The sequence below is a fragment of the Mus caroli genome, chromosome 6, assembly GCF_900094665.2.
Source record: "Mus caroli chromosome 6, CAROLI_EIJ_v1.1, whole genome shotgun sequence".
Lineage (NCBI taxonomy): Eukaryota > Metazoa > Chordata > Mammalia > Rodentia > Muridae > Mus > Mus caroli.
The window spans coordinates 32,601,753-32,615,393 of NC_034575.1; the positions used below are offsets into that span (position 1 = coordinate 32,601,753).

Consider the following 13,641-nt stretch of genomic DNA (forward strand, 5'->3'; position numbering starts at 1 on the left):
CTTCTGCCAGGTGAATTCTGGGATTAAAGGCCACCACCGAGCTGGGCCGATCTATGCATTTCAAATTCAGGATTCAACTAGTCATAAAATTTGGTGGGGAAAAGTGATCATTTTTAATCCCATTACTTGGAAGGCAGAGGCAAATGAATCTCTGAATTTCAGGCTAGCCTGGTCTACAGAGTTAGTACAAGCCAGAGCTATACACAAACACTGTCTCAATAAACCAAAAAGAAAAGAAAAAGTGTTTATACTAAATATACGTAGACATCTTTGTTATTATTTTATACATAGCATTGCTATAATGACCTGGAGATGACAGAAGTATAAGGAAGGATATACATACTGTGCCATTTTGTATAGGATTAGGTGTTTGGTTTCCACCAGGTGCCTTGGACCCAGTCCTTTAAACTGCTAATATGTTAATAACTACACCTTTGTAACTTTATAACTAACTTTAAGCCAGTCATAGAATGGGTCAGATAGGAATTGCTTGCTCCCTCTTTTTATGACAGGTTATCGTCTTGTATGCAGTTGTGGTTGCAGCTGCAATCTTTTGCCAAGGAGGGCAGGGGATCCTCAGCCAGCCTAGTGGGCATCCATAATAAGCCTGAACAGCAAAAGACAAAATCTAAATGCAGACGCTTTAGATGTTTTCTTTCCACAGCATGTCTTTCCTAATAGAACTTGCATAGCCAACACCCCCATATATCACTTTCTCTGCAAATAGTACGTAAGTTAAGCATGTTATAGGAGAGCTGTACATGCGTCATGGGAAGCAGTGATTCCCTCCTATGATTTAAAAAATAAAGAGTAATGGCATAAGGAGAAAATTAACTTTATTCCCAGCTTCTTGCTAGCTATGTACAGAATAAAGTGGTTCTTTTGTAAACTATCAAGACCATAATTTAAATTCAATGATAATCAGTCTAATTTCTTGCCTTAGCTACAGAATCTCTGTCCTTCAGCCACAGACCATATGGGCCAATGCCAAGTGTTTGTCCAAGGTTAAATAGTTGTTGATACCGCCAGGCGTGGTGGTGCACGCCTTTAATCCCAGCACTCAGGAGGCAGAGGCAGGTGGATTTCCGAGTTCGAGGCCAGCCTGGTCTACAAAGTGAGTTCCAGGACAGCCAGGGCTATACAAACCCTGTCTCAAAAAAACAAACAAACAAACAAAAAAAATAGTTGTTGATACCAAATGAGAAGTGTATCCTCCACCCTCACCTTCTCCTAGGCTTTTGATGTTTGTAGACAGGATCTCATGTAGCCCAGGCTGGCCTCAAACTAACTTTACAGCTGAGGAGGACATGGAATTCCTGGCCATCCTGCCCCCTCAACCTGTATATGCAGGGATTTCAGGCATGAACTACAATGTGGCTAAGGATATCCTATGAGAGGCTTGTTTCCTAAGAGCCCCACTGCATTTTTGGTGTCTGCCCTCATTGCCTTAATATATACTTGCTTTCTTAATTACCACGTGCAGAAATAAACCCATTAAAAATAACTCGGTGAAGATCAAATATACTTTTCTCCACATTAGTATTGCAGGTCCTCATTTAATTTGCTATGGGAAAGAAAAAAGAAAGAAATTAGTTGGTAAGGCTTTGTTCTTAACTTAGAATTAGATACATCATTAACAATGCTAGCTTTATAATTTAAAGTTGATGCAATACAGATATCTAAAGAAGTCCACAGTATACTCATTCTGGTTTTGGTTTTTGGTTCTTTTCAAGCATCATCTTTTTTCTGTGTAGTCTTGGCTGTGCTGGATCTCTCTGTGTAGACCAGGCTGGCCTTGAACTCACATCACCTGCCCCTGCCTCCTGAATGCTGGGATCAAAGCTGTGCACCACCATGCCTGGCACTATAAACACATTCTTTAATGATTGAGTTTTCTAAGTGACTCAGCACTAAGCTATTGACCAGGTTGGTTTATTCAGTCAAATTACTGTTTTCTTGTTTTTAAAAAGATGTGCTTGTCCGTGTGAATATTATCACAGCAGTAAGCATGTATGTATCTATATGTGTACCTTTAATTTTTCTAAAGGCACCACCATGCAATGGCCAGGGTGTGTTTGTGTGTATGTATTGAACCAACATGTTAAAGGCTCACAGTGCCCCAATGCCAAGTCTCTATCCTACCCTAGCAATAGAAGGCCTGGCTTTATAGGCGGGGATGAATTAGAAACCTGTGAGGCACATTAACGGATCCATTAGGTTCTTCATTCTCATTTGTCAATTTGGTAGCTCACACCTAATAACCCTAGCACTCAGAAAGCTGAGGCAGGAGGGTCACCACCAATGTATAAAATGGAAATTTTGGGAAGGGAATGGAAAATTAAAATTTGCCCAGCTTGTCCTTAGTAATCCTTTGCATAACAAGTGTGCTGATCCCTTATAGGAAAGGCAACGCCTGAGTCATCGTGTCTGACTGGTACTCAGTGATGGGATCAACTGCAGACTATTTCTGTTAGCATTGTGCTCTGAGGTAGAAAAGTTCCATCTTTCTCACTGATAACCAGATCTTAGGAGGCCTCTGTGTTCCATAATGAGAGCAGTGGTCCCAAGTTCCCAGGGACTTGAGCATAGACCTAATGTTAAGGAGGCTGTGCCTTCCCTTCATCCACAGCCTCCAGAGAAATAAGGAGCCCAAATACAGAACCAAGCCAAAATTAATTTCATAGGCCAAATACTTCTGCCTTCATAATCTTTAATATTAATTAGACCAATCATGAAAGGAAGAATGAGAAAGGAAAACTCAGGGGGCTGTGGGGGGAAAAGCCAGTCCTTTCCAGCAGAACTGACTAGTCTGGGGAGATGAAGCCATTAGGGGCCCTCTGGCCACATGACTGGTCCCTTCCCTAGGCAGTGCCATGGTGGTCTGGTAAGACATTTGCTCAGGCAGGCTTCATATTGGCTACATAGGCTTAATTCAACTCAAACTCTTCTTCCAGATGCAGTGGAACTGGAGGTCAGTTTACTTGTGGCAGCTGGAAATCACAGCTCATATACCAGCCTGCTTCTAGATGAAGAAACCACTAGTACATGGCACATGAAGTTAGGTTTTCTAAAACAGCTGGCCCAGGGAGTCCACACTGAAATGTCCACACTCACTACAAATATTAGGAAAGGAACTAGTCTGCTACACACAGACCCTGTGATCCCAAAGGCTCTGCGGTAGTGTTTTGGTTTTTTGGGTTTTTTTTTGTTGTTGGTTTTGGTAGGGCAGGGGGGGCGTGGTTTGGTTTGGTTTGGTTTTTTGAGACACGGTTTCTCTGTATAGCTCTGGCTGTCCTGGAACTCACTTTGTAGACCAGGCTGGCCTTGAACCCAGCTCCCTGTATGTCCAACAGTGCCCTTTATGTAAAAAGATAGGAAGAGAATTCTTAGTTAACTTCCCTTTTATTGCTGTTAAAAACTACATGTGAGAAAGACTAAATACAGAATTTCTATCAGGACCCTCTAATGAGAAACCTTTTCCTGACTTAATAAAGGCTATCCATATCCCAAGCTTATCTTTGGCCAAAAGTGACGGCTAAGGAGCTAAGAGGTGGCTTAGATGAATTACTGTTCTCAGCTAGCACCCATATTGGGCACCTCATAAATGCCTGTAACTCCAGCTCCAGGGCATTTGCACTAGTTCACATACTCACACACAGACACATATGCATACACATAATTAAAAATAGTTTTTAGGTAACAAATGAAAGAAAATCCAAGTGCTTCCTGAGTCACTTACCTGCAAAGCCCGTCCTTTGGTCTCAATGGGAAGAGTAAATGCAGAAATGGCGCACACAACACAGACAGATGAGAAAAGACACAGGGCTCCCAAGAATGAGGCACTCATTAAGACCTGTAGTCAAAAACAGAATGACTTGATTCATTATGCCCCAGTCACTTCACTGGCCTTTGATATCAAAGAATGTGTGTGACCAAATACATTTATAAATGGTCCTTACAGCCAGATGTGTTATTGAGCCTTTGGAACATGGGTTTGATTGGACCCAGCTGGGACAGGCACCTTGAGTGACTGGCATTAGTACACTGGACACCTTACATCTCTCTGCACTTACCTAGCTGTCGTATTTCTAGAGCGGATTTCCATATCTGAGGACACAGGAAAGTTTCCTTGTTCTCCCAGCGGCTCAGCCTACTTAATTCCTAATCTCACTTTGTGATAAACTTTCTACAAAACCTCCATTTCCTCCTCCACTTCTGGCAGGGCAACAGAACTTTTAATCTCCAGAGTCTTCGAAAAGATTGCTACTGTGTCTTGTCTCTATATACAGTGTTTTGTAGGACTGTCAGGACATTTTTTGTTTAGTTTTCTTAAAGACATGGTTTCTCTCTGTAGCCCTGTCTGTCCTAGAACTCACTCTGCAGACCAGGCTGACCTCAAACTCAGAGATCTGTCTGCCTCTGCTTTCTAAATTCTGGGATTAAAGGTGCATGCCACCACACCCAGCTGACTGACGAAACGTTATATTTGATGTCTTCTTCCTCTTTTTCTCTTTTCCCTAGCCACCCCCCCCCCCAAGAAAGGGTTTCTATAAGTCTATATACAACTTTTGGTTGGATCTTTTCACTTTGCTACTGGCTAACCAAAGACTTCATGAACCCATTTCCCCAGGAGAGCCCCCGGATAGTTGGCTGATAGTCAATACCTTGATAGTTTTCAGCTGCTTTTACAGGATAGTTGCCTACAGTGCAAAAGGAACAAGAAGGCCTGCTAACATCAGACTACCTACAATTTTGGAAGATCTGGAAATTACTGAGTCTAGTACAACCTTGTCAATTTAGAGATGAGATTGCCTTGGCTCATCACAATAACTATTGCCCCAAAGTCTTGGGTCTCTGGAAACTAAAGCCTAGTGATACTACTACCAAACTCAGAAACCAGACTCCTCCAGTATATAAAGTCTACTGCCTTCCAAACTGGCAAATAGAGCCACAGATATAAACAGAACCCGGCACATCAACCTCTAATTAATTGGAGTTGACCTAACATGATAGATAATATTCACAGGGGGATATGCTTTGAAGGGTTTGAGACTGGCAGGGTTTCATGTAGCACATGTGTGCCTTGAACTCACTATAAAATTGTGGTTAGCCTCGAACCCCTAATTCCTCTCTACCAACCAGATGCTAGGATTGTAGGCACAAGTCATCCAGCTCTCTGCTCTTTGCTTTTCATCACCAAAATAATAAATATATATATATATATATATATATATATANATATATATATATATATATATATATATATATATATCAACTTTGAGGTGAGCATGGGTTACATAAAATCCTGTGCCCATTACAGAGACAAAGTGTAAAGCAGAGACTGAAGGAATGACCATCCAGAGACTGCCCCACCTGGGGATCCATCCCATATACAATCACCAAACCCAAACACTTTTGTGGATGCCAACAAGTGCTTGCTGACAGAAGCCTGTTATAGCTGTCTCCTAAGAGGCTCCACCAGTGCCTGATAAATACAGAGATGGATGCTTGCAACCTACCATTGGACTGAGCACAGGGTCCCCAATGAAGGAGCTAGTAAAAGGACCCAAGGAGCTGAAGGGGTCTGCAGCCCCATAGGAGGAACAACAATATGAACTAACCAGTCCCCCACTCCCTCCCCAGAGCTCCCAGGGACTAAACCACCAACACATGGAGGGACCCACGGTTCCAGCTGCATATATATGTAGCAGAGGATGGCCTAGTCGGTCATCAATGGGAAGAGAGGCCCTTGGTCCTGTGAAGGCTTGATGCCCCAGTGTAGGAGAATGCCAGGGCCAGGAAGCAGGAGTGAGTGGGTTGGTGGGGAGGGGGAGGGGATAGAGGGGTTTTCAGAGGGAAAACCAGGAATGTAAATAAAATATCTAATAAACAAAAAAAAATTAACTGAACATGTTAATGGCCAAGCTAATAAGCAGCATTCTTAGATGCTTTCTCCTTCAGTTCCTGTTTGAGTTCCTGCCTTGTCTACCTTCAATGATATACCATGACCTGTAAAGGCAAGCAGAAATAAACCATCTCTTCACACACACACACAATCCTGTGCCCAGAGTTAAGTTAGCATAAAAAAGATTAGGAAAATGCATACTCATACATTAATTAATTGAACTGCACATGAATGACTGTTAGGTCTTAGATAAAGTCTTACATAATTCTCATCAAGGTAATTTGTAATTCTAATCGAAATAAAAATTCCCAGAAGGAACTTGCAATCAGTTTGGAAAGAAAATTGTTTTTAAAATGAATTTCAAAGAAAGTTTTCAGGGAGCCCTAGGGAGGTGATTAGCCTTAGGTACTAAACATGAGGTTATAGAAAAAAAGCAATAAAGTAGTGAATCACAAAAGATCACTAGTGAACACCTGTGGAAATGGGTTTTTACTATAATAGGAACATTATTAAGTCAAGTGGGGAGAAGCTAACAGCCATTAATCCTTATACCTGCTAAGTAGGTTGCCGTTGAGCTACATTCCCAGCTTTTCTGTTGCTTTTAGGAGCTGTATTCTTACCTCAGACCTTAAACATAAAGTAGAAATCGAAGTTTACAAAGCAGGTAAGTGTAGCTGGCCTTGTGGCACATGCCAGGACTACACAGACAGACCTTATCTTAAATTAAAAAAAAAAAAAAAAGAAAGGCAAATGACTGTCCGATGAGAAGACATTTAAACATGACAAAAACACCATGGGCTAAAAGTATTGGCTCATAAATTTTTAAAAATATATAGGTCTAAAGGTTTCGATAGTAGACCAAAAGGCAGACTCTAAAATTACCTGTGTTGTCGGGGCTGAAGTGATACAATGTGCACCCGTGTACATATACTCTCAATACAGACATATATGCCTACATACAATTTAAAATGTAATAAAAACTAATCTCCCTTTTTAAAAACAATCTGTCACAATGAAAAAAATGGAGGTCTACTCTGACAAGATCAGTGTCCTTCCAGAAAGAGGAGATAGCACACACTCCATGATGGGAGACAGCCACAAGCCAGGAACAGAGCTCTGAACAAGGTCTTCATCTTCATTTTTGTTCTCGAACCTTAAAGAATGTCTGCTTATTCCCACACTGCCCGTGGTCTTTTGTTTACAGCAGTTGAAGAAGCAGCAACTGAAACAAACTGTAGGAATTTGTGAAGAATTGTCTGAAGTGTAATAAAAAATGCTGGAGTTAAGATTCTTTTAAGACAGTCCCATAGAAATTCAAAGAGAATAGATAGATGACTCTAGGGTTCCGAAGGGAGGCCTGATGCAAAAATGAGAATTTAGGAGTCATGAATTTGAGCATGGCAGGACAGCTAGAATCCTAGCACTTAGGACATAGAAGCAGGAAGATCAGGATTTCACCATCCTCCGAGTGTTTGAGACCAATCTGCATACATGAGATCCTGCCTGGCTCAAAAAAGGTGGGGGTGGGGCAGGGGTCAAGATGACTCAGATAGTAAAGCCTGATACCACCAAGCCCGAATTCAATCCCTAGGATGCTCATGATGGAAAGACTAACCTCCATATATACCATGACACATCCATACACACAAACACAAATTTAAAGCTAGAGAGATGTCTCGGGGTTAAGAGCACTGGTACCTCTTCCAGAAGACCGGGGTTCAGTTTCCAGCACCCACATAGTGACTCACAGCTATCCATAACTTCAGTTCCAAGAGAGCCAATGTTTCCTGGCCTCACAGACTGCATGCCATGGTGTATAAATAAAGATACAGGCAAAACACCCATACACATAAATTGTTTTCAGATTAACCAAAAAACTCTTAAAAGCAAACTCACAACTCCACCCACCCACCCACCCAAAAGAGCATGGGCATATAGTTGGCAATTAAAACCTAAGAGTGACAGTAGTTAAGTAAAGAGCAATGAGGAAAGATAAGAGTGCAAATATTAATCAGTAAGAACAACACACAAAGGAAGCAAAAACAAGGTTAGCCTCAAAGCAACTGATGTGAATGCACCAGGCACATAGGAGGAGAAACAAGAAGGTAAGATGGTAGGAGTTACCAGCAGGAAGTAAACTCCTTAATATGGCCAGGAGCATAAGTAGCCTTTGGTTTTAGGGCTCTGAGCAGGGATAGAGGAGGAGTTACTGCAAGAGTCAGTGAAGGAAGAGTAGAGGGAAGAAATGCCTCAAGAGTTTACTGGAGATTCCGGAGACTTAGTTTACAGCCTATAACTGTGGAACCTGAAGCATGCTAAGAGGCTGACTGGGTGTATTCAGCATGGATGGTAGGTAGAGGCACAAATAGATGTGTTTACAAAGTCAGGAGCCTCCATGAGCAACTGTTCAGAATGAGGTCTGCCTGCTGACTTCTCTGAAACAATAAAAATACACAGTAGCTAGGGGTTGGAGAGATGACTTAGGATAAAGAACTTCTGATCCCCAGGACCTATGTTAATGCCCAGCAAGCGAGCCCACTAGCAGATTCAGCAAGAGACCCCTGCTTCAGAGAATAGAGAGTGATTGACACTTGATACCAGTCTCTGCTTACATATTCACCACATGCATGTGCATCTGCTTACACATGTGCATTCCCATGAATTATACAGACAAGGGAAAGGGAAAGTTATAGAGTAAACAAATATTAAAAGAAAGGTATGACAACACCCAGAGGCAGCTCCACTCCCAGGCACTCCTATGTGCCCAGGATCAGAGGTAAGGAGCACACAACATCTGTCCCCAACACCGGTAGTAACTGGGACCAGTGGGACCCAGGCATGCAAGAACTCTGCCAGACCAGTGGCAAGGGCTCCTTCTGGTTTGTCTGGGCCAGCACCCTGAGCAGACCTTGGATGAAAACTCTGCAGCCAGCCCCACAACACCCAAAGGCAGCTCCGTTCCCAGGCACTCTAACATGCCCAGGATCAGAGGATCATAGGATCCTAAAGAGCTTGGTCACACCAGGATCTCTAGGTCCCAAAGGCAGCTTGACTCCCAGTAGCTTGGACACACCCAGGATCGCAGGATCTCAGAATCACAGGATCACAGACAGCTTGACTCTGAGGAGTTCTGACACAACCAGGACCACAGGAAGGACAGGCTCCAGTCAGACATAGTCAGGGCAGGTAGCACTAGAGATAACCAGGTGGCAGGAGGCAAGCATAAGAACATAAGCAACAGAAACCAAGGTTGGTTGGCATCATCAGAACCCAATTCTCCCACCAGCAAGTCCTGGATACCCCAACACACCGGAAGAGCAAGATTCAGATCTAAAATCACTTATGATGATGATGGAGGACTTTAAGAAGGTCATAAATAACTCCCTTAAAGAAATACAGGAGAGAGCTGGCGATATGGCTCAGCGGGTAAGAGCACCGACTGCTCTTCCGAAGGTTCTGAGTTCAAATCCCAGCAACCACATGGTGGCTCACAACTACCCATAATGAGATCTGAGGCCCTCTTCTGATGCGTCTGAAGACAGCTACAGTGTACTTAATAAATCTTTGGGCCTGAGCGAGCAGGGACTGAGTAAGTGGGACGACCAGAGCAACGGGAGCAAGCAGAGGTCCTAAAAATTCAATTCCCAACAACCATATGAAGGCTCACAACCAGCTGTACATGTACTCATATACATAAAAATAAATAAATAAATCTTAAAAAAAAAAAAAGAAAGAAAGAAATACAGGAGAACACAGGTAAACAGCTAGAAGTCCTTAAAGAGGAAACACAAAAATTCCTTAAAGAGTTACAGGAACACACAAACAGGCGAAGGAAAGGAACAAAACCATCCAGGATCTAAAAATGGAAATAGAAACAATAAAAAATCACAAAGGGAGACAACACTGGAGTTAGAAAACCTAGGAAAGAGATCAGGAGTCATAGATGTAAGCATCACCAACAGAATACAAGAGATGGAAGAGAGAATCTCAGGTGCAGAAGATACCATAGAAAACATTGACACAACAGAGAAAGAAAATGCAAAAAGCAAAAAGCTCCTAACCCAAAACATCCAGGAAATCCAGGACACAATGAGAAGATGAAGCCTAAGGATAATAGGTATAGAATAGAATGAAGATTCCCAACTTAAAGGGCCAGGAAATATCTTCAACAAAATTATAGATGAAAACTTCCCTAATCTAAAGAAAGAGATGCCCATAAACATACAAGAAGCCTACAGAACTCCAAATAGACTCGACCAGAAAAGAAATTCCTCCTGTCACATAATAATCAAAACACCAAATGCACAAAACAAAGAAAGACTTTTAAAAGCAGTAAGTGAAAAAGGTCAAGTAACATGTAAAGGCAGACCCATTAGAATTACACCAGACTTCTCACCAGAGAAGACTATGAAAGAAATCCTGGGCAGATGTCATACAGACCCTAAGAGAACACAAATGCCAGCCCAGGCTACTATATATAGCAAAACTCTCAATCAACATAAACGGAGAAAACAAGATATTCCATGACAAAAACCAAATTTACACAATATCTTTCCATAAATCCAGCCCTATAAAGGATAATAGATGGAATATGCCAACACAAGGAGTGAAACTACACCCTAGAACAAGCAAGAAAGTAATCTTTAAACAAATCCACACAAACATAATTCCACCTCTAACAAGAAAATTAACAGGAAGCAACAATCACTTTTCCTTAATATCTCAATATGAAAATTAATATTACCAACATATCCTAATCAATTGAAATTCAAAAATATGAGGAATTAGAAATTTGTCGGCTGTCATCCCATTGTCTCTCTAATTTGGTAGTAGGAGAAATAGGTCTAATATTGTCAAATCCATATACACTTTCTGCTTGTTTGTACATGACAGGGTCTTGCTGTGTGCCACATAATCGTCTTGAAATCATGCTTCTCCTATCTCAGCGTCTCTATTAGTAGGATTGCTTATTTGATGTTTTTACACTATACTGTGGTTTTCAGGACAGCTTACATATTTCAAAATTATTTATACAGCCAAAAGAAATATAGGCAATTAATTTGGGAGGTGGCTTGTAAGAGAACAGCAAAGAGTGAAACTGAAGGCTTTGCTTGATATTTATAATTACTGTATCAATTTTGAAGAAGAGGACTTTATAAGTTACTCTTATTCTGAGATGAATGACTTTCAAAATCATCACAGCCAGTGAACCAGAACTTTACCCTCACCTAACGTCTATACCACCCTCCAAGCAGAACCGTTGTTCATTGAAACAGTTGATGAATGACTTCATGGATAGACAATCTTAATACACACTCCATTTCTTAAATGAATGTAACCTGTTCTCTGCGGGCTGAGAATGACAACAATCACTCAAGTCAAATAGCTTTAACCATAGCAGGAAATCTATATCCAAAAATCGTGCCTACAATTCATTCCTTGGCGCAGCAGAACTGTCAACTCTTAGCTTATCTACTATGGAGGTAAAATCCTTTGGTGATATGAGGGACATTCAAGTACAGCCTTATTACAATGAGCTCCAATGCCCAAACACTGTTCTTATTTTGTGTTTGTACTACAGTAAGAGCCAATATTTTAAGCTCTACTAAAAACAAAACAAACAAACAAACAAACAAACAGACTTTCTTAATGTTCATTAAAAAACTAATAGTGATATATTATTTAAAAATATCATATAGTTAATGTAGTTGGAGTTATTTGAAATTTATATTGAGAGAAACATGTATTTTCAGTATTGCTGTAGACAAACATCTACATAAAACTGTTCAATTGACTGTTATTTTATATCAAACAACTTTTATAATACTCACTTTTATTTTTACAATATTTTATACATTTTAAAGAATATGATAAAATACTAAAGGCATTGCAGGTTTTGAAGTGGGGGCTCTCCGGGAGGAGTTGGGGTACAAAAGGGAAAGAAGAATGTGATGTAAGTCTATTTACTCAAAATATGGTTTTTTAAAAAAGATTTATTTATTATATGTAAGTACACTGTAGCTGTCTTCAGACACTCCAGAATAGGGCATCAGATATCATTATGGATGGTTGTGAGCCACCATGTGGTTGCTGGGATTTGAACTCGAGACCTTCAGAAGAGCAGTCGGCGCTCTACTGAGCCAACTTGCCAGCCCTCAAAATACGTTTTTAAATGTTAACAAATTCAGATAAATTGAAATTATGTATCTTTTCTCATCATAATGCAATAAAACTTAAATCAAAGGGGGAAAAAAAAAGCCATGATGAACTCTCAGATGTACGTAGCCTCACTTACTTCATCCTGCAAGATTTTGCACATAACCCTAATTGTGCATCTGGAGAGATTTTCTTACCTACTTATTTGAACTAGACATATCAGGAAACAGGATTTTTATATTGGAAGTAATTTATGCCATATATTGTCATATTGTGACATATGAGTTTATTAGTTCATGCTGTTTGGATTGAGTATTTTATCTTCATGTAGGTCGGTGACACAAATATATAAGTTGCCCATGTTGATCAAAATATGGTGTCAAACCCCTTGGATCTTGAATTACAGAGAGTTGTGAGCCATCATAGTACTGCTGGAGGTCACACCCATTTCTACTATAAGGGAAGCCACTTCTCTTAACTACTAAGCCATCTCTCCAGCTTCTGAATGAGTTAAGACAAATCTCTTTGTATTACTATCATATCTATTTTAGGATCTGTTCTGGGCATTATAAAGTTGAATTTATAACAGATTGATGGTTTTAATATGATGTTAATACAGCTCAAAAAGGCTGGACAAGACTGGCCATAGATACATGAATATAGAATCCACATGTTAAATTCTCGGGAAGAAATTATTCTTAGCCTCCTTTCACATTCTCAACAAGTATTAACTGAATTAAATATGGCTTGTAATCATATAAAGCCCTTAAATGTAGACTATAACAAGGAGCTATGTTATTAACAAATAACTATTAATTATGAGCACAAAATCTTAAGAATGTAATCTGTGTACTTCTCTTGTGTATGATTTCAACTTCAGTATATGGATTGAAAACAGTGGTGAGTACCTCATCTTTAATGCACACACTTGCCTGTTCCATTGGAAATTTCATTTTCTGGGCATAGGACACAATCAAACCAGCAAGCAGTGTTCCCTTCCTGAAGAGATTTCCTGAATCCAAGACCACAACTTTCACTGCATATCGAGATAAGAATCGGATGATATTAGAGAAGTGTGGACATATTTATAAGAATTAATCTGGTAACTGAATTATATGACAGTATTGGGTAATAATGCATTTAATATTATGCATGCCCATTTTATTAACTTATGTGCCTATAAATGCACATTATCAAATAGGTTATGAACATTACATTCATATATAAATATAGTTAAATATATAGTTATATATGTACTATAGTTTTAAGATCATGCATAACATTGATAAGGATGTACTAAATCTTGGCAACAATAAACACATAAAAATTTTTAAAAAGAAAGGTATAAAGTGTCTATGAATGAACTTACAACACATGAAGCTATCAAGAGCTATGGAAGGAAAGGAACACAGATGGAAATTACAAATAGACACACTTAATTCTTAGAAAGGTAGAAACATTTTTTTTTTGTTTGTTTTTTGTTTTTTTTCGAGACAGGGTTTCTCTGTGTAGCCCTGGCTGTCCTGGCACTCAGTTTGTAGACCAGGCTGGCCTCGAACTCAGAAATCCGCCTGCAAAAA

At 40.1% G+C, this 13,641-nt stretch overlaps 1 protein-coding gene across 1 annotated transcript in view; it reads right to left on the bottom strand.

The window, feature by feature from the left end:
* Window positions 1-1,137: 1,137 nt before the first annotated feature.
* Window positions 1,138-13,641, bottom strand: part of Svopl (SVOP like) — a 64,676-nt gene continuing 52,172 nt past the window's right edge. Inside the window, exons 15-16 of the mRNA XM_021164258.2 lie at window positions 3,740-3,853; window positions 1,138-1,564 (exon numbers count right to left, since the gene is read on the bottom strand). Coding sequence (XP_021019917.2) covers window positions 1,553-1,564; window positions 3,740-3,853 — 126 coding nt within the window. The 3' untranslated portion in view covers window positions 1,138-1,552. The remainder of the gene's footprint in view (window positions 1,565-3,739; window positions 3,854-13,641) is intronic.